This window comes from Athene noctua, chromosome 37 (genome assembly GCF_965140245.1).
Source record: "Athene noctua chromosome 37, bAthNoc1.hap1.1, whole genome shotgun sequence".
Taxonomy (NCBI): Eukaryota; Metazoa; Chordata; class Aves; order Strigiformes; family Strigidae; genus Athene; species Athene noctua.
The window spans coordinates 197067-223278 of NC_134073.1; the positions used below are offsets into that span (position 1 = coordinate 197067).

Consider the following 26212-nt stretch of genomic DNA (forward strand, 5'->3'; position numbering starts at 1 on the left):
GGGGTCCCCCGATAATCCAGGGGGGTTGGGGGTACCCCGATATTTTGGGGTGTGGAGGGACCAGGGTGTCCAGGAGAAGAACGAGATGGTGGAGGAGGTTCTCACCGTTGAGGTCCAAGGAAGAACTTGGGGGTTTGGGGAGCACCCAGAGGTTTGGGGAGCTCTGAGGGGTTTGGGGAGCTTCAGGGGTCCCCCGATAATTCAGGGGGGTTGGGGGTACCCCGATATTTTGGGGTCTGGAGGGATCAAGACGTCCAGAAGAAGAACGAGATGGTGGAGGAGGTTCTCACCGTTGAGGTCCAAGGAAGAACTTGGGGGTTTGGGGAGCACCCAGAGGTTTGGGGAGGTTTCAGGGGTGCAGGGAGCTCCGGGGGTCCCCCGATAATCCAGGGGGGTTGGGGGTACCCTGATATTTTGGGGTCTGGAGGGACCAAGATATCCGGAAGAAGAACAAGATGGCGGAGCAGGTTCTTGCTATCAAGGCCCAGGTGGGAGCCAAGAGTTTGGGGAGGTCCCAGGGGTTCAAGGAGGTTCCAGGGGTGCAGGGAGCTCTGGGGGTCCCCCGATAATCCAGGGGGGTTGGGGGTACCCCGATATTTTGGGGTCTGGAGGGATCAAGACGTCCAGAAGAAGAATGAGATGGTGGAGCAGGTTCTCACCGTTGAGGTCCAAGGAAGAACTTGGGGGTTTGGGGAGCACCCAGAGGTTTGGGGAGCTCTGAGGGGTTTGGGGAGCTCCGGGGGTCCCTCGATAATTCAGGGGGGTTGGGGGTACCCCGATATTTTGGGGTGTGAAGGAACCAAGGTGTCCAGAAGAAGAACGAGACGGTGGAGCAGGTTCTCCCCATCAAGTCCCAGTTTAAACCCAACTAACCGGGGAAGACGCCGGTTGTCCAGAGGAATCCTTAGCTATCTTAGACGGGGGGTTCCCCAAGAATTTTGGGGTGTCCCCATCCACGTCGGGTTGCGCGGGTCTTTATCTTTAGGTGGACGCCCAACTCCTGGTGGTGCAGAAGCTGGAGGAGAAGGAGCGGGGCCTGCAGAGCGGTCTGGCCGCGGTGGAGAAGGAGCTGGCGCTGCGCTCCCAGGCCTTGGAGCTCAACAAAAGGAAGGTGAGGCAAGGCGGGGGGGGGGGAATTTTTATTTTTTGGGGTGCCGTAGAGGATGGTTGGGGGACGCGAGGTGTCGTTCCGGCAGGCGGTGGAAGCGGCGCAGCTGGCGGAGGACCTGCGGGCCCAGGGGGAGCACGTCCAGGCCCGCCTGCGGGAGCTGCAGGCCTGCGCCGCCGAGAACAGGGCGGCCAAGGAGAAGGAGTCGCTCAGCCTCAAACGGGCCCAGGTAACGGCGGGGGGGGGGACACCCCCACACCCCCCCTATGGAATCCATAGGGGAAGGGGAGGGGTCTTGTAGCGGGCTGGGGCGCGGTTGGAAGACGGAAGGGTGTCTGGTGGGGGGGGGGGGGGGATATGGGGTGGTTTGGGGACTCGGTTGGGGGGATGTGGGGGCTGGAGGGGGTGTGTGGGGGGGGACGGGGGGGCTATAGGGGGGACGGGGGGGCTATAGGGGATGTGGGGGGGGACGTGGCAGCTGTAGGGGGTGTGGGGGGGAGATGTGGGGGCTGTAGGGGGTGTGGGGGGGAGATGTGGGGGCTGTAGGGGGTGAGGGGTGGACGGGGGGCCTATAGGGGGTGTGGGGGGGGACGTGGGGGCTGTAGGGGGTGTGGGGGGGGACGTGGGGGCTGGAGGGGGTGCGGGGGGGGACGTGGGGGCTATAGGGGATGTGGGGGGGGACGGGGGGGCTATAGGGGGTGCGGGGGGGGATGTGGGGGCTGTAGGGGGTGAGGGGGGGGACGTGGGGGCTGTAGGGGGTGCGGGGGGGGACGGGGGGGTTGTAGGGGATGTGGGGGGGGGACGGGGGGGCTGTAGGGGGTGCGGGGGGGGACGTGGGGGCTGTAGGGGGGGAGGGGGGGGACATGGGGGCTGTAGGGGGTGCAGGGGGGGACGGGGGGGTTGTAGGGGGTGCGGGGGGGGACGTGGGGGCTGTAGGGGGTGAGGGGGGGGATGTGGGGGCTGTAGGGGGTGCGGGGGGGGATGTGGGGGCTGTAGGGCGTGCGGGGGGGGGATGTGGGGGCTGTAGGGGGTGCGGGGGGGGACGGGGGGGCTGTAGGGGGTGCGGGGGGGGACGGGGGGGCTGTAGGGGGTGCGGGGGGGGGATGTGGGGGCTGTAGGGGGTGAGGGGGGGGATGTGGGGGCTATAGGGGGTGAGGGGGGGGACGTGGGGGCTGTAGGGGGTGAGGGGGGGGACGTGGGGGCTGTAGGGGGTGCGGGGGGGGGATGTGGGGGCTGTAGGGGGTGAGGGGGGGGATGTGGGGGCTATAGGGGGTGAGGGGGGGGACGTGGGGGCTGTAGGGGGTGAGGGGGGGGACGTGGGGGCTGTAGGGGGTGAGGGGGGGGACGTGGGGGCTGTAGGGGGTGAGGGGGGGGATGTGGGGGCTGTAGGGGGTGAGGGGGGGGACGTGGGGGCTGTAGGGGGTGCGGGGGGGGACGTGGGGGCTGTAGGGGGTGAGGGGGGGGATGTGGGGGCTGTAGGGGGTGAGGGGGGGGACGTGGGGGCTGTAGGGGATGTGTGGGGGGACGTGGGGGCTGTAGGGGGTGAGGGGGGGGATGTGGGGGCTGTAGGGGGTGAGGGGGGGGACGTGGGGGCTATAGGGGGTGAGGGGGGGGACGTGGGGGCTGTAGGGGGTGAGGGGGGGGACGTGGGGGCTGTAGGGGGTGAGGGGGGGGACGTGGGGGCTGTAGGGGGTGAGGGGGGGGATGTGGGGGCTGTAGGGGGTGAGGGGGGGGACGTGGGGGCTGTAGGGGGTGCGGGGGGGGACGTGGGGGCTGTAGGGGGTGAGGGGGGGGATGTGGGGGCTGTAGGGGGTGAGGGGGGGGACGTGGGGGCTGTAGGGGATGTGTGGGGGGACGTGGGGGCTGTAGGGGATGTGGGGGGAGATGTGGGGGCTATAGGGGGTGCGGGGGGGGATGGGGGGGGTGTGGGGGGATGGGGGGGCTCTAGGGTGGCTGCTGGGGCCTTTTAGGCTTCTCTGGGGGCTCTGAGGGGTGTTACGGGGGTGCTATAGGGGGTCTCTGAGGATTTATAGGGGATCTTTTACTTCTCATAAGGCGTCTACCTATAGGGGTCTTCAGGGACCTGTGGGGACTCTACGAGGATCCATAGGGGGTCCGTGGGGACCTATGGGGGCTCTGGGGGGATCTATAGAGGCTCTGTGGGGCCCTATAGGGGTTCTGGGGGATCTATAGGGGCTCTGTGGGGATCTATAGGGGTTCTGGGGGCCCTATAGGGGCTCTGTGGGGCCCTATAGGGGCTCTGTGGGGCCCTATAGGTGCTCTGTGGGGATCTATAGGGGTTCTGGGGGATCTATAGGGGCTCTGTGGGGATCTATAGGGGTTCTGGGGGATCTATAGGGGCTCTGTGGGGCCCTATAGGTGCTCTGTGAGGATCTATAGGGGTTCTGGGGGATCTATAGGGGTTCTGTGGGGACCTATAGGTGCTCTGTGGGGATCTATAGGGGTTCTGGGGGATCTATAGGGGCTCTGTGGGGCCCTATAGGTGCTCTGTGAGGATCTAGAGGGGTTCTGGGGGATCTATAGGGGCTCTGTGGGGGTCTATAGGTGCTCTGTGAGGATCTATAGGGGTTCTGGGGGATCTATAGGGGTTCTGTGGGGACCTATAGGTGCTCTGTGGGGATCTATAGGGGTTCTGGGGGATCTATAGGGGCTCTATGGGGCCCTATAGGTGCTCTGTGAGGATCTAGAGGGGTTCTGGGGGATCTATAGGGGCTCTGTGGGGGTCTATAGGGGTTCTGGGGGCCCTATAGGGGCTCTGTGGGGATCTATAGGGGTTCTGGGGGATCTATAGGGGCTCTGTGGGGCCCTATAGGTGCTCTGTGGGGATCTATAGGGGTTCTGGGGGATCTATAGGGGCTCTGTGGGGCCCTATAGGGGTTCTGGGGGATCTATAGGGGCTCTGTGGGGATCTATAGGGGTTCTGGGGGCCCTATAGGGGCTCTGTGGGGCCCTATAGGTGCTCTGTGGGGATCTATAGGGCTTCTGGGGGATCTATAGGGGCTCTGTGGGGATCTATAGGGGTTCTGGGGGATCTATAGGGGCTCTGTGGGGCCCTATAGGTGCTCTGTGAGGATCTATAGGGGTTCTGGGGGATCTATAGGGGTTCTGTGGGGACCTATAGGTGCTCTGTGGGGATCTATAGGGGTTCTGGGGGATCTATAGGGGCTCTGTGGGGCCCTATAGGTGCTCTGTGAGGATCTAGAGGGGTTCTGGGGGATCTATAGGGGCTCTGTGGGGGTCTATAGGTGCTCTGTGAGGATCTATAGGGGTTCTGGGGGATCTATAGGGGTTCTGTGGGGACCTATAGGTGCTCTGTGGGGATCTATAGGGGTTCTGGGGGATCTATAGGGGCTCTGTGGGGCCCTATAGGTGCTCTGTGAGGATCTAGAGGGGTTCTGGGGGATCTATAGGGGCTCTGTGGGGGTCTATAGGTGCTCTGTGAGGATCTATAGGGGTTCTGGGGGATCTATAGGGGTTCTGTGGGGACCTATAGGTGCTCTGTGGGGATCTATAGGGGTTCTGGGGGATCTATAGGGGCTCTGTGGGGCCCTATAGGTGCTCTGTGAGGATCTAGAGGGGTTCTGGGGGCCCTATAGGGGCTCTGTGGGGATCTATAGGGGTTCTGGGGGATCTATAGGGGCTCTGTGGGGCCCTATAGGTGCTCTGTGGGGATCTATAGGGGTTCTGGGGGATCTATAGGGGCTCTGTGGGGCCCTATAGGTGCTCTGTGAGGATCTAGAGGGGTTCTGGAGGATCTATAGGGGCTCTGTGGGGATCTATAGGGGTTTTCTGGGGGTCTATAGGGGTTCTGGGGGATCTATAGGGGCTCTGTGGTTCCCCATAAGCGGTCTACCCATAGGGGTCTTCAGGGACCCTTAGGGTGTGTACGAGGATCTATAGGGGGGGTCCGTGAGGATCTATAGGGGTCCGTGGGGACCTATAGGGGGTCTGTAGGGACCCAGGGGTCACCGCCCCCCCGCCACGGCCGCAGGAGGAGCTGTCGCGGCTGCGGCGGAAGCTGGAGAAGCAGCGGAAGGTGGAGGTTTACGCCGACGCCGACCAGATCCTCCAGGAGGAGATCAAGGAGTATCGGGTATGGGGGGGGGGGGCACCCATGGGTGCTGCAGGGGGTGGGCGGGGCTGCGGGGGGGGCACCCTCACCATCTCCCTGGGCTCCCGGTGGCGGGGCGAGGTGGCTGGAGGATTTTGGGTGGGGTTAGAGGACACTCGGGTGGGGTTGGAGAACCTCAATGGAGAGCTGGAGGACGTTGGGTGGGGTTGGAGGACCTTGGGTGGGTGCTGGAGGGCCTTGGGTGGGGTTGGAGGACCTTGGGCGGGTGCTGGAGGACTTTGGGTGGGGTTGGAAGACCCTTGGGTGACCTTGGAGGACCTTGGGTGGGTGCTGGAGGACTTTGGGTGGGGTTGGAAGACCCTTGGGTGACCTTGGAGGACCTTGGGTGGGTGCTGGAGGACCGTGGGTGGGGTTGGAAGACCCTTGGGTGACCTTGGAGGACCTTGGGTGGGTGCTGGAGGACTTTGGGTGGGGTTGGAAGACCCTTGGGTGACCTTGGAGGACCTTGGGTGGGTGCTGGAGGACTTTGGGTGGGGTTGGAAGACCCTTGGGTGACCTTGGAGGACCTTGGGTGGGGTTAGAAGACCCTTGGGTGGGGTTGGAGAACCTCAATGGAGAGCTGGAGGACGTTGGGTGGGGTTGGAGGACCTTGGGTGGGTGCTGGAGGGCCTTGGGTGGGGTTGGAGGACCTTGGGCGGGTGCTGGAGGACTTTGGGTGGGGTTGGAAGACCCTTGGGTGACCTTGGAGGACCTTGGGTGGGTGCTGGAGGACTTTGGGTGGGGTTGGAAGACCCTTGGGTGACCTTGGAGGACCTTGGGTGGGTGCTGGAGGACTTTGGGTGGGGTTGGAAGACCCTTGGGTGACCTTGGAGGACCTTGGGTGGGTGCTGGAGGACCTTGGGTGGGGTTGGAAGACCCTTGGGTGACCTTGGAGGACCTTGGGTGGGTGCTGGAGGACTTTGGGTGGGGTTGGAAGACCCTTGGGTGACCTTGGAGGACCTTGGGTGGGTGCTGGAGGACTTTGGGTGGGGTTGGAAGACCCTTGGGTGACCTTGGAGGACCTTGGGTGGGTGCTGGAGGACCTTGGGTGGGGTTGGAAGACCCTTGGGTGACCTTGGAGGACCTTGGGTGGGGTTAGAAGACCCTTGGGTGGGGTTGGAGAACCTCAATGGAGAGCTGGAGGACCTTGGGTGGGTGCTGGAGGGCCTTGGGTGGGGTTGGAGGACCTTGGGCGGGTGCTGGAGGACTTTGGGTGGGGTTGGAAGACCCTTGGGTGACCTTGGAGGACCTTGGGTGGGTGCTGGAGGACTTTGGGTGGGGTTGGAAGACCCTTGGGTGACCTTGGAGGACCTTGGGTGGGTGCTGGAGGACTTTGGGTGGGGTTGGAATACCCTTGGGTGACCTTGGAGGACCTTGGGTGGGTGCTGGAGGACTTTGGGTGGGGTTGGAGGACATTGGGTGGGGTTAGAAGACCCTTGGGTGGGGTTGGAGGACCCTTGGAACACCTTGGGCGGGTGCTGGAGGACTTTGGGTGACCTTGGAGGACCTTGGGTGGGTGCTGGAGGACTTTGGGTGACCTTGGAGGACTTTGGGTGACCTTGGAGGACCTTGGGTGACCTTGGAGGACCTTGGATGGGTGCTGGAGGACTTTGGGTGAACTTGGAGGACCTTGGGTGACCTTGGAGGACTTTGGGTGGGTGCTGGAGGACCTTGGATGACCTTGGAGGACCTTGGATGGGTGCTGGAGGACTTTGGGTGACCTTGGAGGACTTTGGGTGACCTTGGAGGACCTTGGGTGGGTGCTGGAGGACCTTGGGTGACTTTGGAGGACCTTGGGTGACTTTGGAGGACCTTGGGTGACCTTGGAGGACTTTGGGTGACCTTGGAGGACCTTGGATGGGTGCTGGAGGACTTTGGGTGACCTTGGAGGACTTTGGGTGACCTTGGAGGACCTTGGGTGACCTTGGAGGACCTTGGATGGGTGCTGGAGGACTTTGGGTGACCTTGGAGGACTTTGGATGACCTTGGAGGACCTTGGGTGACCTTGGAGGACTTTGGATGACCTTGGAGGACCTTGGGTGGGTGCTGGAGTACCTTGGGTGACCTTGGAGGACCTTGGGTGACCTTGGAGGACCTTGGGTGACCTTGGAGGACTTTGGGTGACCTTGGAGGACCTTGGGTGACCTTGGAGGACCTTGGATGGGTGCTGGAGGACCTTGGGTGACCTTGGAGGACCTTGGGTGACCTTGGAGGACTTTGGGTGACCTTGGAGGACCTTGTGTGGGTGCTGGAGGACTTCGCGTGACCTTGGATGACCTTGGGTGGGTGCTGGAGGACTTTGGAGGACCTTGGGTGACCTTGGAGGACCTTGGATGGGTGCTGGAGGACTTTGGGTGACCTTGGAGGACCTTGGGTGACCTTGGAGGACTTTGGGTGACCTTGGAGGACCTTGGGTGGGGTTAGAAGACCCTTAGGTGGGTGCTAGAGAACCTTGGGCGGGGCCAGAGCACCCATGGGTCCTACAGGTCACATGACAGGGCCAGCAGCCATCTTGTCCCACCGTCCCCCATCCCTCTCCACCACCTCCCACAGGGTTTGTAGCTCTTCAGCTCGGGCCTGGAGGACCACAGGTGCTCCTGGAGGACCACGGGTAGTCCCGGAGCACCCATGGGTGCTAGAAGGCGGTGGGGAGGGTGCTGACGGCCATCTTGTCCCGCCCCCTCAGGCCCGCCTGACCTGCCCGTGCTGCAACGCCCGCAAGAAGGACGCCGTCCTCACCAAGTGCTTCCACGTCTTCTGCTTCGAGTGCGTCAAGAGCCGCTACGACACCCGCCAGCGCAAGTGCCCCAAGTGCAACGCCGCCTTCGGCGCCCACGATTTCCACCGTGTCTACATCAGCTGAGCCCCCGCGGCACCCAAGGGTGCCCCGCGGCACCCACGGGTGCTCCTCGGCCGACGGCGGGCGCTGCTTTGCCCAACCGCGGGCCGTGGAAGTGGGTCAAGGCCGCCTCGGAGGACCGTCTTTTGCCCCTTGTGTTTGTGTTAGTTGAACCCCATGGTGATTCTGGGCCACCTGTGGGTGCCACGTGGCACCCATGGGTGCCCCACGGTCAAGCCTGGGTGCCCCATGGTCAACCATAGATGCCCCGTGGTCAACCCTGGGTCTTGGAGGTGGGTCAAGGCCGCCTTGGAGGACCACGTTTTGCCCTGTGTTTGTGTTAGTTGAACTCTATGGTGATCCTGGGCCACCCGTGGGTGCCCTACGAAACCTGCGGGTGCCCCACAGAGCCCCACAGCACCCATGGGTGCTCCTTGGCCAACGGTGGGGGCTTCTTTGACCAACCGTGGGTCTTGGAGGTGGGTCAAGGCCGCCTTGGAGGACCATGGTTTCCCCTGTGTTCGAGTTAGTTGAACCCCAGATTGATTCTGGGCCACCCATGGGTGCCCCACAGCGACCCATGGCTGCCCCACAGTCAACCCTGGGTGCCGCGCAGTCAACCCCAGGTCTTGGAGGTGGGTCAAGGCCGCCTTGGAGGACCACGTTTTGCCCTGTGTTTGTGTTAGTTGAACCCTACGGTGATCCTGGGCCACCCATGGGTGCCCCGTGAGACCCGTGGGTGCCCCATTGCGACCCACAGCACCCATGGGTGCTCCACGGTCAACCCCGGGTCTTGGAGGTGGGTCAAGGGCACCTTGGAGGACCACAGCTTGCTTCGCGTCTGCGTCGGCTGAACCCCGTGGTGACCCTGTGGGTGCCCTGTGACACCCGTGGGTGCCCCACAGCACCCAGGGGTGCCCCGTGGTGACCTGTGGGTGGCCCCGCCCCTCACCCAATAAAGTGCTTGGAGCTGTTGCCGTGGCTGCGTGTGACTGCTGGGAGCGGGCAAGGAGAGGTGGGACCATAGAGAGGAGGGGGGAAGAGGGTCCAGAAGTCCATGTGACCATAGAGACTGGGGGGGGGGCAGCTTGGAGGAGCCCCTCTTACCATGGAGAGGCAGGGAAGAGGCACCAGAGTGTCTGCATCACCTGCGGGGTCCTGGAGCGCACCATGGTACCATAGAGATGTGCCACCATGTTGGCAACCATGGAGTGCTGGAAGACACGTCTTCTAGAGGGCACCCGTGGGAGGCGAGTGAGTTGGAGGCCCTCTCTCCTAGACTGTCCCATTCAGAGACCATAGAGTCCTGGAGGACCTCCCTCCTAGCCCACCCCCACGGAGACCATAAAGTCCTGGAGGACCGTCCCCCCATCTTAGTTCACTGGACACCATAGAGCCATGGAGGACCTCCCGCAGACACCATAGAGTCCTGGAGGACTGCCTTCTCATCCTATTTCAATGGAGACCATAGAGCCCTGGAGGACCTCCCACCCAGCCCACCCCCAGAGAGACCATAGAGTCCTGGAGGACTGCCCTCCCACCCTTTCCCTGGACACCATAGAGCCGTGGAGGACCTTCCTTCTAGCCCACCCCCACAGACACCATAGAGTCCTGGAGAACCTCCCCCAGACACCATAGAGCCCTGGAGGACCGCCCTCTCATCCTATTTCAATGCAGACCATAGAGTCCTGGAGGACTGCCCTCCCACCCTTTCCCTGGACACCATAGAGCCGTGGAGGACCTTCCTTCTAGCCCACCCCCACAGACACCATAGAGTCCTGGAGAACCTCCCCCAGACACCATAGAGCCCTGGAGGACCTCCCGCCCAGCCCGCCCCCCTGGAGACCATAGAGTCCCGGCAGGCCGCACACCGGAAGTAGGCCCCGCGCCATGGAGCAACCGGACGGTACCAGGCCCGAAGGGGAGGGGGGGGGGGGGGCGTCACCTCCGAGCCCCCCCACGGGCCCCCCCTTTTTTCGTGACCCCCCCCCTTGACCCCCACAGGCCCCCCCGCGCCCCCCCCCCTCTGCCGGGAGTTGTGGGGTCCCCGCGAAGCCGCCCGTTACCATGGAAACCCCCGGGGGGGGCTCCAGCGCATCGTCCCCCCCGGCGCCTGCCCGCACTCCGGCCTGCGCCGCGCTGCCGCTGTGAGGGGGGGGGGGTGGTCTTGGGGGGGGAATATTGGGGGGCTGGAGGGGTTTGGGGGGGTTGTTGGGGTCCTGGGGGGATTATTGGGGGGCTGGAGGGGTTGGGGGGGGTTATTGGGGTCCTGGGGGGGGTCTAATGGGGTCCTGGGGGGGTCCTGGGGGGATTATTGGGGGGCTGGAGGGGTTTGGGGGGGTTGTTGGGGTCCTGGGGGGGGTTTTGGGGTCCTGGGGGGGTCTAGGGGGGATTATTGGGGGGCTGGAGGGGTTGGGGGGGGTTATTGGGGTCCTGGGGGGGGTCTAATGGGGTCCTGGGGGGGTCCTGGGAGGATTATTGGGGGGCTGGAGGGGTTTGGGGGGGTTGTTGGGGTCCTGGGGGGGTTATTGGGGTCCTGGGGGGATTATTGGGGGGCTGGAGGGGTTGGGGGGGTTATTGGGATGTGGGAGGGGGCTTAATGGGGGTTGGGGGGGTCACAGGGGGATTTGGGGGTGCCTGGGGGTACCTGACCCCCCCCCCCCCATGTGTCCCCCCCTTTTCAGCGGGTGCTGCTGCCCCAGGGGTACCCCGAGAGCGTCAGCCCCGACTACCTCCAGTACCAGTGCTGGGATGCCCTGCAGGTGCTACTGGGAGCACTGGGAGGGGACTGGGGGGCACTGGGAGGGGACTGGGAGGGATTGGGGAGCAGTGGGAGGGCACTGGGGGGCACTGGGAGGGGATTGGGGGGCACTGGGAGGGGACTGGGAGGGATTGGGGAGCAGTGGGAGGGCACTGGAGGGCACTGGGAGGGGATTGGGGGGCACTGGGAGGGGACTGGGAGGGATTGGGGAGCAGTGGGAGGGCACTGGGGGGCACTGGGAGGGGATTGGGGGGCACTGGGAGGGGACTGGGAGGGATTGGGGAGCACTGGGAGGGCACTGGAGGGCACTGGGAGGGGATTGGGGGGCACTGGGGGGGACTGGGAGGGATTGGGGAGCAGTGGGAGGGCACTGGGGGGCACTGGGAGGGGATTGGGGGGCACTTGGGGGGACTGGGAGGGATTGGGGGGCACTGGGAGGGGACTGGAGGGCACTGGGAGGGGATTGGGGGGCACTGGGAGGCACTGGGAGGGGACTGGGAGGCACTGGGAGGGGCCTGGGGGTTACTGGGAGGTCATTGGGAGGGAGGTGGGGTGGGCAGGGGTCAGTGGGAGGTCACTGGGAGGTCACTGGGAGTAACTGGGGGGTCACTGGGAGTAACTGGGAGTTAACTGGGAGTAACTGGGAGTTAACTGGGAGTAACTGGGAGCACTGGGCAGGCGCTGTGCAGCACCCTGACGGGCGCCCTGGCCACGCGGGCGGTGCTCCAGGCCGTGGGGGTGGGGGACGGCGCCGCCACCGTCACCGGGGCCACCCTCACCTGGGTGCTGCGCGGTGAGTCCCCCGACCCCAAAACCGCCCCTTTTCACCCCAAAACCGCCCTCGGCCCCCAGGGGCGTGGCTGACCCCAAATCCCCCGGATTTACCCCAAACTTCCGGCTGAGCCTCCGATCCGCCACTTTCAGCCCAAAAGTTTCAACTTTGACCCCAAAATCACCCTCGGCAACCCCACAAATCCCGTTTTTCACCTCAAAAATCTGTCGTGAATCTCAAAATCCCTCGTTTTGACCCCAAAATTTTCCCGCTTGACCCAAAATTCTCCATTTTGACCCAAAATTTCCTATTTGACCCCAAAATCTCCTGTTTTGACCCCAAAATAGGTGAATTTGACCCCAAATCACCCTCGGCACCCCCAAAAATCCCGTTTTTCACCTCAAAAATCTGTCTTGAATCTCAAAAACGCCCAGTTTGACCCCAAAATTCTCCGTTGACCCCAAAATCTCCCATTTTGACCCCAAAACTTCCCCTTTGACCCCAAAATCACCCTTGGCAACCCCAAAAATCCCGTTTTTCACCTCAAAAATCTGTCGTGAATCTCAAAATCTCCCGGTTTGACCCCAAAATTTTCCCGTTTGACCCAAAATTCTCCATTTTGACCCAAAATTTCCTATTTGACCCCAAAATCCCCCATTTTGACCCCAAAATAGGTGAATTTGACCCCAAATCACCCTCGGCACCCCCAAAAATCCCGCTTTTCACCTCAAAAATCTGTCGTGAATCTCAAAATCGCCCAGTTTGACCCCAAAATTCTCCGTTGACCCCAAAATCTCCCATTTTGACCCCAAAACTTCCCCTTTGACCCCAAAATCACCCTTGGCAACCCCAAAAATCCCGTTTTTCACCTCAAAAATCTGTCGTGAATCTCAAAATCTCCTGGTTTGACCCCAAAATTTTCCCGCTTGACCCAAAATTCTCCATTTTGACCCAAAATTTCCTATTTGACCCCAAAATCTCCTGTTTTGACCCCAAAATAGGTGAATTTGACCCCAAATCACCCTCGGCACCCCCAAAAATCCCGTTTTTCACCTCAAAAATCTGTCGTGAATCTCAAAATCTCCCGGTTTGACCCCAAAATTTCCCCATTTGACCCAAAAATTTCCATTTGGACCCAAAAATCGCCTGTTTTGACCCCAAAATATCTGAATTTGACCCCAAATCAGCCTCACCCCCAAAAATCCCGTTTTTCACCTCAAAAATCTGTCGTGAATCTCAAAATCCCTCGTTTTGACCCCAAAATTTTCCCGTTTGACCCAAAATTCTCCATTTTGACCCAAAATTTCCTGTTTGACCCCAAAATCTCCTGTTTTGACCCCAAAATAGGTGAATTTGACCCCAAATCACCCTCGGCACCCCCAAAAATCCCGTTTTTCACCTCAAAAATCTGTCTTGAATCTCAAAATCGCCCAGTTTGACCCCAAAATTCTCCGTTGACCCCAAAATCTCCCATTTTGACCGCAAAATTTCCCCTTTGACCCCAAAATCACCCTCGGCACCCCCAAAAATCTCGTTTTTCACCTCAAAAATCTGTCGTGAATCTCAAAATCCCTCGTTTTGACCCCAAAATTTTCCCGCTTGACCCAAAATTCTCCATTTTGACCCAAAATTTCCTATTTGACTCCAAAATCCCCCATTTTGACCCCAAAATATGTGAATTTGACCCCAAATCAGCCTCACCCCCAAAAATCCCGTTTTTCACCTCAAAAATCTGTCGTGAATCTCAAAATCCCTTGGTTTGACCCCAAAATTTTCCCGTTTGACCCAAAAATCTCCATTTTGACCCAAAATTTCCTATTTGACCCCAAAATCGCCTGTTTTGACCCCAAAATATGTGAATTTGACCCCAAATCAGCCTCACCCCCAAAAATCCCGTTTTTCACCTCAAAAATTTGTCTTGAATCTCAAAATCGCCCAGTTTGACCCCAAAATTCTCCGTTGACCCCAAAATCTCCCATTTTGACCCCAAAATTTCCCCTTTGACCCCAAAATCACCCTTGGCAACCCCAAAAATCTCATTTTTCACCTCAAAAATCTGTCGTGAATCTCAAAATCCCCCGGTTTGACCCCAAAATTTTCCCGTTTGACCCCAAAATCCCCCATTTTGACCCCAAAATATGTGAATTTGACCCCAAATCAGCCTCACCCGCAAAAATCCCGTTTTTCACCTCAAAAATCTGTCGTGAATCTCAAAATCCCTCGTTTTGACCCCAAAATTTTCCCGTTTGACCCAAAATTCTCCATTTTGACCCAAAATTTCCTATTTGACCCCAAAATCCCCCATTTTGACCCCAAAATATGTGAATTTGACCCCAAATCAGCCTCACCCCCAAAAATCCCATTTTTCACCTCAAAAATTTGTCTTGAATCTCAAAATCCCTCGTTTTGACCCCAAAATTTTCCCGTTTGACCCAAAATTCTCCATTTTGACCCCAAAATCTCCTGTTTTGACCCCAAAATAGGTGAATTTGACCCCAAATCACCCTCGGCACCCCCAAAAATCCCGTTTTTCACCTCAAAAATTTGTCTTGAATCTCAAAATCGCCCATTTTGACCCCAAAATTCTCCGTTGACCCCAAAATCTCCCAGTTTGACCCCAAAATTTTCCCGTTTGACCCAAAAATCTCCATTTTGACCCAAAATTTCCTATTTGACCCCAAAATCCCCCATTTTGACCCCAAAATATGTGAATTTGACCCCAAATCAGCCTCACCCCCAAAAATCCCGTTTTTCACCTCAAAAATCTGTCTTGAATCTCAAAATCCCCCAGTTTGACCCCAAAATTCTCCGTTGACCCCAAAATCTCCCATTTTGACCCCAAAATTTCCCCTTTGACCCCAAAATCACCCTCGGCAACCCCAAAAATCTCGTTTTTCACCTCAAAAATCTGTCGTGAATCTCAAAATCTCCCGGTTTGACCCCAAAATTTCCCCATTTGACCCAAAAATTTCCATTTGGACCCAAAAATCGCCTGTTTTGACCCCAAAATATCTGAATTTGACCCCAAATCACCCTCGGCACCCCCAAAAATCCCGTTTTTCACCTCAAAAATCTGTCGTGAATCTCAAAATCCCTCGTTTTGACCCCAGAATTTTCCCGTTTGACCCAAAATTCTCCATTTTGACCCAAAATTTCCTATTTGACCCCAAAATCCCCATTTTGACCCCAAAATATGTGAATTTGACCCCAAATCAGCCTCACCCCCAAAAATCCCGTTTTTCACTTCAAAAATTTGTCTTGAATCTCAAAATCCCCCAGTTTGACCCCAAAATTTTCCCGTTTGACCCAAAATTCTCCATTTTGACCCAAAATTTCCTATTTGACCCCAAAATCTCCTGTTTTGACCCCAAAATAGGTGAATTTGACCCCAAATCACCCTCGGCACCCCCAAAAATCCCGTTTTTCACCTCAAAAATTTGTCTTGAATCTCAAAATCGCCCAGTTTGACCCCAAAATTCTCCGTTGACCCCAAAATCTCCCGTTTTGACCCCAAAATATCTGAATTTGACCCCAAATCAGCCTCACCCCCAAAAATCCTGTTTTTCACCTCAAAAATCTGTCGTGAATCTCAAAATCCCCCGGTTTGACCCCAAAATTCCCCCGTTTGACCCAAAAATTTCCATTTGGACCCAAAAATCGCCTGTTTTGACCCCAAAATATCTGAATTTGACCCCAAATCACCCTCGGCACACCCAAAAATCCCGTTTTTCACCTCAAAAATCTGTCGTGAATCTCAAAATCTCCCAGTTTGACCCCAAAATTTTCCCATTTGACCCAAAAATCTCCATTTTGACCCAAAATTTCCTCTTTGACCCCAAAATCCCCCATTTTGACCCCAAAATTCTCCCGTTTGACCTTAAAATCCCCCATTTTGACCCAAAATTTCTTCTTTGACTCCAAAATCACCCTCAGTGCCCCCAAAAATCCCATTTTTCACCCCAAAAATCTGCCACGAATCTCAAAATCCCCCATTTTGACCCCAAAATTCCCCCATTTGACCCAAAAATCTCCATTTTGACCCCAAAATCACCCTCAACGCCCCCAAAAATCCCGTTTTTCACCCCAAAACCTTTAGCTCCAAAATCCCCCGATTTCACCCCAAAATTCCCCAATTTCACCCCAAAAATCAGCTCCAACGCCCCCAAAAATCTCCAGTTTCACCCCAAAATCCCCCTTGGGATCCCAAAATCTCCCAATTTCACCCCAAAATTCTCCCCGTACCCAAAATCCTTTAATTTCACCCCAAAATTCTTTTTTACTCAAAAATCACCATTTTTCACCTTAAAATTCTCCTGCCCCCAAAACCCCCCAATTTCACCCCAAAATCTTTTGTACCCAAAATCCCCTTTTTTCACCCCAAAACCTCTTTGACCCCAAAATCCCCTTTTTTCACCCCAAAATCTTTTGTACCCAAAATCCCCTTTTTTCACCCCAAATTCTCTTTGACCCCAAAATCCCCTTTTTTCACCCCAAAATCTTTTGTACCCAAAATCCCCTTTTTTCACCCCAAAACCTCTTTGACCCCAAAATCCCCTTTTTTCACCCCAAAATCCCTCTGTACCCAAAATCCCCTTTTTTCACCCCAAATCCTCTTTGACCCCCAAATCCCCTTTTTTCACCCCAAAATCTTTTGTACCCAAAATCCCCTTTTTTCACCCCAAAATCTCTCTGTACCCAAAATCGCCCGTTTTCACCCCAAATCCTCTTTGACCCCAAAATCCCCTTTTTTCACCCCAAAATCTTTTGTACCCAAAATCCCCTTTTTTCACCCCAAAACCTCTTTGACCCCAAAATCCCCTTTTTTCACCCCAAAATCTTTTGTACCCAAAATCCCCTTTTTTCACCCCAAAATCTCTCTGTACCCAAAATCGCCCGTTTTCACCCCAAATCCTCTTTGACCCCAAAATCCCCTTTTTTCACCCCAAAATCTTTTGTACCCAAAATCCCCTTTTTTCACCCCAAAATCTTTTGTACCCAAAATCTCCTTTTTTCACCCCAAAACCTCTTTGACCCCAAAATCCCCTTTTTTCACCCCAAAATCTTTTGTACCCAAAATCGCCCGTTTTCACCCCAAACCGCTGCCCGCAGACGGGGTGGGGATGGTCACGCGCATCGCCTTCGCCTGGCTCCAGGGGTGAGCACTGGGAGCTACTGGGAGTTGCTGGGAGCACTGGGAGGTGGCACTGGGAGGTACTGGGAGCTACTGGGAGTTACTGGGAGCACTGGGAGGTGGCACTGGGAGCGACTGGGAGCGACTGGGAGTTACTGGGAGCACTGGGAGGTGGCACTTGGAGCGACTGGGAGTTACTGGGAGCACTGGGAGGTGGCACTGGGAGCAACTGGGAGTTACTGGGAGCACTGGGAGGTGGCACTGGGAGCGACTGGGAGTTACTGGGAGCACTGGGAGGGGGCATTGGGAGTCACTGGGAGCTACTGGAGCCTACTGGGAGTTACTGGGAGCGCTGGGAGGTGGCACTGGGAGCGACTGGGAGTTACTGGGAGCACTGGGAGGGGGCATTGGGAGCGACTGGGAGTTACTGGGAGCACTGGGAGGGGGCATTGGGAGTCACTGGGAGCTACTGGAGCCTACTGGGAGTTACTGGGAGCGCTGGGAGGTGGCACTGGGAGCGGCTGGGAGTTACTGGGAGCACTGGGAGGGGGCATTGGGAGCGACTGGGAGTTACTGGGAGCACTGGGAGCGGCTGGAAGTTACTGGGAGCACTGGGAGGTGGCACTGGGAGCTACTGGGAGTCACTGGGAACACTGGGAGGTGGTACTGGGATTTACTGGGAGCTACTGGGAGTCATTGGGAGTTACTGGGAACACTGGGAGGTGGCACTGGGAGCTACTGGGGCTTACTGGGAGGTGGCACTGGGTCGTACTGGGAGCTACTGGGACTTACTGGGATCCGCCCCCCCCCCCCCGCAGGAGCCGCCTGGACTGCGAGGCCAAGCAGTGGCGGTGAGTCCCCGCCCCCTCTAGGCCACGCCCCCAACACACGCCCCCTCTTCCCTTTTCCGGCGGGAGGCCGCGCCCTCACCCCAAGCCACGCCCCTTCCTTTCCCTTTTCCGGCGGGAGGCCGCGCCCTTACCGCAAGCCACGCCCCTTCCTTTCCCTTTTCCGGCGGGAGGCCGCGCCCTCACCGCAAGCCGCGCCCCCTCCCTTCCCTTTTTTGGCGCTGGCCCCGCCCAGGCTGGCGGCGGACGTGCTGAATGACGCGGCGCTGGCGCTCGAGCTGCTGGCGCCGGCCTGGCCCCGCGCAGGCCCCGCCCTCCTCACCATGGCGGCCGCTGCCAAGGTAACGCCCCGCCCCCTGCGCGTGACGTCAGCGGCTGGGGGGAGGCGGGAGCGGGCCGGCGGGGATGGGGAGGACTGGGAGGCGCTGGCGGGGACTGGGCGATACTGGGAGGAGGTGGGGGGGACTGGGAGGCGGTGGAGGGGTGACTGGAGGGGACTGGGAGGCACTGGGGGATACTGGGAGGCGGGGGAGGGTGGACTGGGAGGCGGGGGGGGGGCACTGGGGGTATTGGGAGATGCTGGGGGGGGGGACTGGGAGGCGCTGGGGGATACTGGGAGGCACTGGGAGGGTACCAGGTGGCACTAGGAGTGGCACTGCGGGGTACTGGGTGACACTAGGAGTGGCACTGGGGGATACTGGGAGGCGGGGGGGGCACTGGGGCTATTGGGAGATGCTGGGGGGGGGGACTGGGGGGTACTGGGAGGCGCTGGGTGGTACTGGGGGGGACTGGGAGGCGCTGGGGGATACTGGGAGGCACTGGGAGGGTACCAGGTGGCTCTAGGAGTGGCACTGGGGGGTACTGGGTGACACTAGGAGTGGCACTGGGGGATACTGGGGGGTACTGGGATGCACTAGGAGTGGCACTGGGGGATATTGGGGGGTACTGGGAGGCACTGGGGGGTACTGGATGACACTAGGAGTGGCACTGGGGGATATTGGGAGGCACTGGGGGGTATACTGGTTGGCACTAGGAGTGGCACTGGGGGATACTGGGGGGTACTGGGAGGCACTGGGGGGTACTGGATGGCACTAGGAGTGGCACTGGGGGATACTGGAAGGCACTGGGGGGTATACTGGGTGGCACTAGGAGTGGTACTGGGGGATACTGGGAGGCACTGGGATGCACTAGGAGTGGCACTGGGGGATACTGGGGGGTACTGGGTGGCACTAGGAGTGGCAGTGGGGGATACTGGGAGGCACTGGGGGGTACTGGGTGGCACTAGGAGTGGCACTGGGGGATACTGGGAGGCACTGGGGGGTACTGGGTGGCACTAGGAGTGGCACTGGGGGATACTGGGAGGCACTGGGGGGTACTGGGTGGCACTAGGAGTGGCACTGGGGGATACTGGGAGGCACTGGGGGGTACTGGGTGGCACTAGGAGTGGCACTGGGGGATACTGGGGGGCACTGGGGGGTACTGGGTGGCACTAGGAGTGGCACTGGGGGATACTGGGAGGCACTGGGGGGTACTGGGTGGCACTAGGAGTGGCACTGGGGGATACTGGGGGATACTGGGAGGCACTGGGATGCACTAGGAGTGGCACTGGGGGATACTGGGGGGCACTGGGGGGTACTGGGTGGCACTAGGAGTGGCACTGGGGGATACTGGGGGGCACTGGGGGGTACTGGGTGGCACTAGGAGTGGCACTGGGGGATACTGGGAGGCACTGGGGGGTACTGGGTGGCACTAGGAGTGGCACTGGGGGATACTGGGAGGCACTGGGGGGTACTGGGTGGCACTAGGAGTGGCACTGGGGGATACTGGGGGATACTGGGAGGCACTGGGATGCACTAGGAGTGGCACTGGGGGATACTGGGTGAGAGGGGTGGCCCCGCCCCAGTGCATTGTGGGTGTGGCGGGCGGGGCCACGCGGGCGGCGCTGGCCGTGCACCAGGCGCGAAGGGACAACATGGCCGACGTGGCCGCCAAGGACAGCAGCCAGGTGAGGGACTGGGAGGGCAACTGGGAGCACTGGGAAGGGACTGGGAGGGACTGGGGCATCACTGGGGGTCACTGGGAGGGACTGGGGGGTGATGGGGAGGGACTGGGAGGGCAACTGGGAGCACTGGGAAGGGACTGGGAGGGACTGGGACATCACTGGGGGCACTGGGAGGGACTGGGGGGTGATGGGGAGGGACTGGGAGGACAACTGGGAGCACTGGGAGGGACTGGGGCATCACTGGGGGTCACTGGAAGGGACTGGGGGGTGATGGGGAGGGACTGGGAGGGCAACTGGGAGCACTGGGAAGGGACTGGGACATCACTGGGGGCACTGGGAGGGACTGGGGGGTGATGGGGAGGGACTGGGAGGACAACTGGGAGCACTGGGAGGGACTGGGACATCACTGGGGGTCACTGGGAGGGACTGGGGGGCGATGGGGAGGGACTGGGAGGGCAACTGGGAGCACTGGGAGTGCAACTGGGAGGGACTGGGGCGTCACTGGGGGTCACTGGGAGGGACTGGGGGGTGATGGGGAGGGACTGGAGGACAAGTGGGAGCACTGGGAAGGGACTGGGAGGGACTGGGACATCACTGGGGGCACTGGGAGGGACTGGGGGGTGATGGGGAGGGACTGGGAGGACAACTGGGAGCACTGGGAGGGACTGGGGCATCACTGGGGGTCACTGGGAGGGACTGGGGGGTGATGGGGAGGGACTGGGAGGGCAACTGGGAGCACTGGGAAGGGACTGGGAGGGACTGGGACATCACTGGGGGCACTGGGAGGGACTGGGGGGTGATGGGGAGGGACTGGGAGGACAACTGGGAGCACTGGGAGGGACTGGGGCATCACTGGGGGTCACTGGAAGGGACTGGGGGGTGATGGGGAGGGACTGGGAGGGCAACGGGGAGCACTGGGAAGGGACTGGGAGGGACTGGGACATCACTGGGGGCACTGGGAGGGACTGGGGGGTGATGGGGAGGGACTGGGAGGGCAACTGGGAGCACTGGGAGTGCAACTGGGAGGGACTGGGGCGTCACTGGGGGTCACTGGGAGGGACTGGGGGGTGATGGGGAGGGACTGGGAGGACAACTGGGAGCACTGGGAAGGGACTGGGAGGGACTGGGACATCACTGGGGGCCACTGGAAGGGACTGGGGGGTGATGGGGAGGGACTGGGAGGGCAACTGGGAGCACTGGGAAGGGACTGGGAGGGACTGGGACATCACTGGGGGCACTGGGAGGGACTGGGGGGTGATGGGGAGGGACTGGGAGGTCACTGGGAGCACTGGGAAGGGACTGAGAGGTCACAGGGGGCTCTGGGAGGGCAACTGGGAGCACTGGGGTGCACTGGGAGGGTAACTGGGAACACTGGGAAGGGACTGGGTGGGGCTGGGTCATCACTGGGAGCGCCTGGGAGGTCATGGGGCACTGGGAGGGCAACTGGGGGCACTGGGAAGGGACTGGGAGGTCACTGGGAGCACTGGGAATGGACTGAGAGCCCCGGGCGGGGGGTTACTGGTCCATACTGGTGTGAACTGGGCAGGAGACGCTGGTGAACGGGGTGGGGCTGCTGCTGGCGCTGGGGCTGCTGCCGCTGCTGGAGGGGCGGCCATGGTGAGCCCCGGGGCATGCTGGGAAAGGGGCGGGGCCTGTGGGGTGAGGGGCGGGGCTTGTGGGGCGAGGGGCGGGGCCTGTGGGGCGAGGGGCGGGGCTTGGGGTGAGGGAGGGAGCTGGGGAAGGGGTGGGTGGGGGCGTGGCCTGGGGGTGGGGGCTCAGGGAGGGGGTGTGGCCTATGGGAAGGGGGTGTGGCTTGTGGGCCGGGGTGGGGGCGTGGCCTGTGGGGAGGGGAGGGGCTTGGGAGTGGTACTGGGGGATACTGGGAGGCACAGGGAGTGGTACTGGGAGGCACTGGGGGTGGTGCTGGGGGTACTGGGAGGCAGTGGGAGTGGTACTGGGAGATACTGGGGGATACTAGGAGGCACTGGGCGGATACTGGGACGCACTGGGAGTGGCACTGGGGGATTCTGGGAGGCACTGGGAGTGGTACTGGGGCATACTGGGAAGCACTGGGGTGACACTGGGGGATACTGGGAGGCATCGGGAATGGTACTGGGAGGTGCTGGGGGATACTGGGAGGCACTGGGGGATACTGGGAGGCACTAGGGTGGCACTGGGACATACTGGGAGGCACTGGGGGATACTGGGGGATAACTGGGAGGTACTGGGGCATACTGGGAGGCACTGGGGGGTACTGGGAGGCACTGGGAGTGGCACTGGGGAATACTGGGAGGCACTGGGGGATACTGGGAGGCACTAGGGTGGTACTGGGGCATACTGGGAGGCACTGGGGGGGTAGTAGGAGGCACTGGGAGTGGCACTGGGGGATACTGGGAGGCACTGGGGGATACTGGGAGGCACTGGGAGTGGTACTGGGGCATACTGGGAGGCACTGGGGGATACTGGGATGGACAAGGGCCTGTGGGCATGTTGTAGGGGAGGAGGCGTGGCCTCAAGGGAAGGGGCGGAGCCAATTTCCCCTCTTGGGCCCTTTTGGGGGTGTGGTGGGTGTGGCTTGTGGAGGCCACGCCCCCTCTCTGATTGACTGGCGGGGTGGGCGGGGCCCAGGCTGACGTGGGGGGTGGTGACGCTGCTGCTGGGGACCCACCTGGGGGCCAACGTGGGGGCGGTGGGGGCCCTGCGCCTGCCCACCCTCAACAGGCCCCGCCTCCGGCTGGCCCTGGGCGGGGCCTTGAGAGGTGGGGCCACCGGAAGGGGCGGGGCTAAGCCACCCCGGTCAGCCAATGAGGGCGCAGATGAGCTCAGCGTCCCCGGGCCTGAGGAGGTCAACCCCCGCGAGCCGCTGCTGCCCGGTGAGGGCCCGGGGTCACCCCAGTGTCACCCAGTGTCACCCAGTGTCACCCAGTGTCACCCGGGGTCACCCCAGTGTCACCCGGGGTCACCCGGGGTCACCCAGTGTCACCCAGTGTCACCCAGTGTCACCCAGTGTCATCCCAGTGTCACCCCAGTGTCATCCCAGTGTCATCCCAGTGTCACCCAGTGTCACCCAGTGTCACCCCAGTGTCACCCCAGTGTCACCCGGTGTCACCCGGTGTCACCCAGTGTCACCCGGTGTCACCCCAGTGTCATCCCAGTGTCACCCAGTGTCACCCGGGGTCACCCCAGTGTCATCCCAGTGTCATCCCAGTGTCACCCAGTGTCACCCGGGGTCACCCGGGGTCACCCAGTGTCACCCAGTGTCATCCCAGTGTCACCCAGTGTCACCCGGGGTCACCCAGGGTCACCCCAGTGTCACCCACTGTCACCCCAGTGTCACCCGGTGTCACCCAGTGTCACCCAGTGTCATCCGGGGTCACCCCAGTGTCACCCCAGTGTCACCCAGTGTCACCCCAGTGTCACCCCAGTGTCACCCTCATGTCACCCCGCGTCACCCCAGTGTCACCCGGTGTCACCCCAGCGTCACCCCAATGTCACTCTCATGTCATTCTCGTGTCACCCCAACGTCACCCCTTGTCCCCACAGGCTTCAGCACCCGCCTCACCCTCCACCTGGGGGCCCCCCTGCACCGCCTGGTCCGTAGGTGGGTGCAGGGTGACACGGGGACAACCCCCCCCCACCCCCACGGGGTGTCCCCTGGTGTCCCCAAAACTCCTGGGTGACATTTGGGGGTGTCCCCCGTCCCCCCCCCCCCCCCCCCCCCCTATTTTCAGCGAGGCTGAGTTCAAGAAGGCGCTGGAGTGCGGCACCGACGATTACGTCATCGTGCTCCGCCCCTCCCAAGGTGACAGGGTGGGGTGGGGGGGTCCCCAAATTTTTAGGGGGGGGTCCCCAATATCCCCATGGACCCCTGGGGGGGACACACCCCCCCCAGATGTCTTAGGGGGGTGGTTTGTTGGGGGGGGGGGGGGGGGTGTGTGTCATGCGGAAAGGACGCGGGTGTTTGGGTGCCGCCGCTCCCCCCCCCCCCCCCCCCCCCCTTAAAAAAAAAAATAAATTTTTAGGGTGGGTGGGGGTCGGTCTGCGTCGGGGGGCCCCCCCGACACCCCGCTCCGAGCCTGCGCCCAGGCGCTGCTGCTGGAGGAGCTGCTGGGCCCCGATTTACCCCCGGGGGCACCCATGGGTGCTGCCCTGCGCCCGCTCCAGCGCCGCCTGCGCCGCTGCCGTGAGTCCTCGGGGGGGGTTTGGGGGTGTCTGGGGGGGTTTGGGGGCGTCTGGGGGAGGTTTGGGGGTGTCTGGGGTCGGGTTTGGGGGTGTCTGGGGTAGGTTTGGGGGTGTCTGGGGGGGTTTGGGGGTGTCTGGGGGGGTTTGGGGGCCTCTGGGGGGGTTTGGGGGCGTCTGGGGGGGGTTTGGGGGTGTCTGGGGGGGGTTTGGGGGTGTCTGGGGGGGTTTGGGGGCACCTGGGGTGGTTTGGGGGAACCCTGGGGGGTTTGGGGGTGTCTGGGGTCGGTGTTGGGGGTGTCTGGGGGGGGTTTGGGGGTGTCTGGGGTCGGTTTGGGGGAACCCTGGGGGGTTTGGGGGTCCCTGGGGGGGGTTTGGGGGCCTCTGGGGGGGGTTTGGGGGCGTCTGGGGGGGGTTTGGGGGTGTCTGGGGTCGGTTTGGGGGTGTCTGGGGGAGGTTTGGGGGCGTCTGGGGGGGGTTTGGGGGTGTCTGGGTCGGTTTGGGGTGTCTGGGGGGGGTTTGGGGGTGTCTGGGGGGGGTTTGGGGGTGTCTGGGGTCGGTTTGGGGGTGTCTGGGGGGGGTTTGGGGGCGTCTGGGGTCGGTTTGGGGGTGTCTGGGGGGGTTTGGGGGTCTCTGGGGGGGGTTTGGGGGTGTCTGGGGGGGGTTTGGGGGTGTCTGGGGGGGGTTTGGGGGTCTCTGGGGGGGGTTTGGGGGCGTCTGGGGGAGGTTTGGGGGTGTCTGGGGGGGTTTGGGGGTGTCTGGGGTCCTTTGGGGGGCCCTTGGGGGGTTTTGGGGACATTGGGGGAGTTCGGGGGACCCTGGGGTCGTTTCGGGGGCGTCTGGGGGCTTTGGGGGGGCCCTGGGGGGTTTGGGGGCACCTGGGGTCGTTTTGGGGTGAATTGGGGGGATTTGGGGTCCCTGGGGTCATTTTTGGGGGTCGGGGGCATTTTGGGGGTCCCTGGGGCAAATTCGGGGTCCCCATGTGTGTGTGTCCCCCCCCCAGCACCAGGGACGGTGCCCTGGGGGGTCGTCGCCGAGAGCTCCCGCCTCTGGCGCACGCTGGGCCCCGCCTTCCTGCGCGGTACGTGACGTCACGCGTGTGATCGCGTGTTACCGCGTGTCGTCACGCGTCATCATGCGTCGCCGCGTGTGGGGTCACGTGTCAATCCTGGGGTCCCCCCATCCCCCTCCCACAGTCCCTTTATGTCGTCATGTGTTGTCACGTGTCATCACGTGTTGTCGCATGTCGTGGCGTGTCACGGAGTGTTGTCGCGTGTCATCACGTGTCGTCATGTGTGGTGTCACGTGTCAGCTTTTTTGGGTCACGACGCCCCAACCCGACCCCCCGTGTTCATCCAGAGTCGTCACGTGTCGCCGCGCGTCCTCGCGTGTAGTCACGTGTCATCGCACGTCATCGCGTGTTACGGCGTGTCATCGCGTGTCACCTCCCATAAGCCCCTCCCCGGGTCGCCACGTGTGTCCCTCGGGGTCCCGTGTCCTCACACGTGAGGCCCTTGTGACGTCACGTGACGCCGCCTCGGCGACGTCACGCGTGTCGCTGCGCGGTGTCACGTGTCGTGGGACGCCGCCCCGTCCCGTCACACACGTGTCATCGCGTGTCCGACCCTCACGACCTCCCCCACCACCCCGCGGCGTCACATGACCTCACATGACGTCGCGTGACGTCACACGACATCACGCGTGACGTCACACGACATCACGCGTGACGTCACGTGTTGTCCCCAGGGCTGGCGGCCGCCGGTTGGGAGACGCAGCGACACCTCCTGGCCCCCGATGATTGGCAGCTCGACTGGGCGGAGCCAGTGGGTGGGGCCTCACCCGACAAGCCCCACCCTCACTAACAGGCTCCGCCCCTCCCTCTCCAGTTTGACCCAATTCCGCCCCAAAACGGGGCCGGAAAGGGCCTAAAAATCCCGTTTTTGACAACGGGTCCAAAACCCACCATTTTGGGGCCATTTGTAAAAAACGCTGTTTTCGGACAAAGCCATTTCGCCGCGTTTTTGGGGGAGTTTCAGCCCTTTTGGAGGGTTTGGGGGAGATTTGAGGCGTTTTGGTGGAATTTTTACGGCTTTTTGGGGAATTTTGGGGGGTTTTGAGGCATTTTTGGAGGGTTTTGGGGTTTTTTTCCGGAATTTTGGAGTTTTCGGGATGATTTGGAGGAATTTTGGGTTGATTTGGGGCGTTTTGGTTCACGTTTGTCTCGATTTGGGTCATTTTGGGGTTTATTTGAGGGCGGTTTGATTTTGACCCGATTTGGGGGTTTTTTTGGGGGGGACGTTTCAGCAATTTTGAGATTTTTTCAGGCTCATTTTGGGGCGTTTTGAGGCGTTTTGGGGCTCATTTGGGGGCATTTTGTCTCATTTTGGGGCATTTTCGTCTCATTTTGGGCCTGTTTTTCCTGATTTTGGGGCATTTTTGG

At 60.9% G+C, this 26212-nt stretch overlaps 2 protein-coding genes across 2 annotated transcripts in view; both read left to right on the forward strand.

The window, feature by feature from the left end:
* Positions 1-9054, forward strand: part of RNF40 (ring finger protein 40) — a 30017-nt gene extending 20963 nt beyond the window's left edge. Inside the window, exons 14-17 of the mRNA XM_074930973.1 lie at positions 986-1111; positions 1197-1337; positions 5121-5222; positions 7927-9054. Of these exons, the coding sequence (XP_074787074.1) occupies positions 986-1111; positions 1197-1337; positions 5121-5222; positions 7927-8103 (546 nt within the window). The 3' untranslated portion in view covers positions 8104-9054. The remainder of the gene's footprint in view (positions 1-985; positions 1112-1196; positions 1338-5120; positions 5223-7926) is intronic.
* A 745-nt stretch (positions 9055-9799) lies between these two features.
* RUSF1 (RUS family member 1) lies at positions 9800-25767 on the forward strand. The gene is given in 16 exon segments (XM_074930974.1): positions 9800-9985; positions 10084-10226; positions 10764-10841; positions 11519-11633; positions 16722-16767; positions 17562-17594; positions 17827-17932; positions 19495-19596; positions 21140-21210; positions 22222-22466; positions 23137-23194; positions 23325-23395; positions 23616-23636; positions 23639-23776; positions 24776-24853; positions 25519-25767. Coding segments are annotated over 16 exon segments (1437 nt in total). The 5' UTR covers positions 9800-9969; the 3' UTR covers positions 25635-25767.
* The last annotated feature ends 445 nt before the right edge of the window (positions 25768-26212 follow it).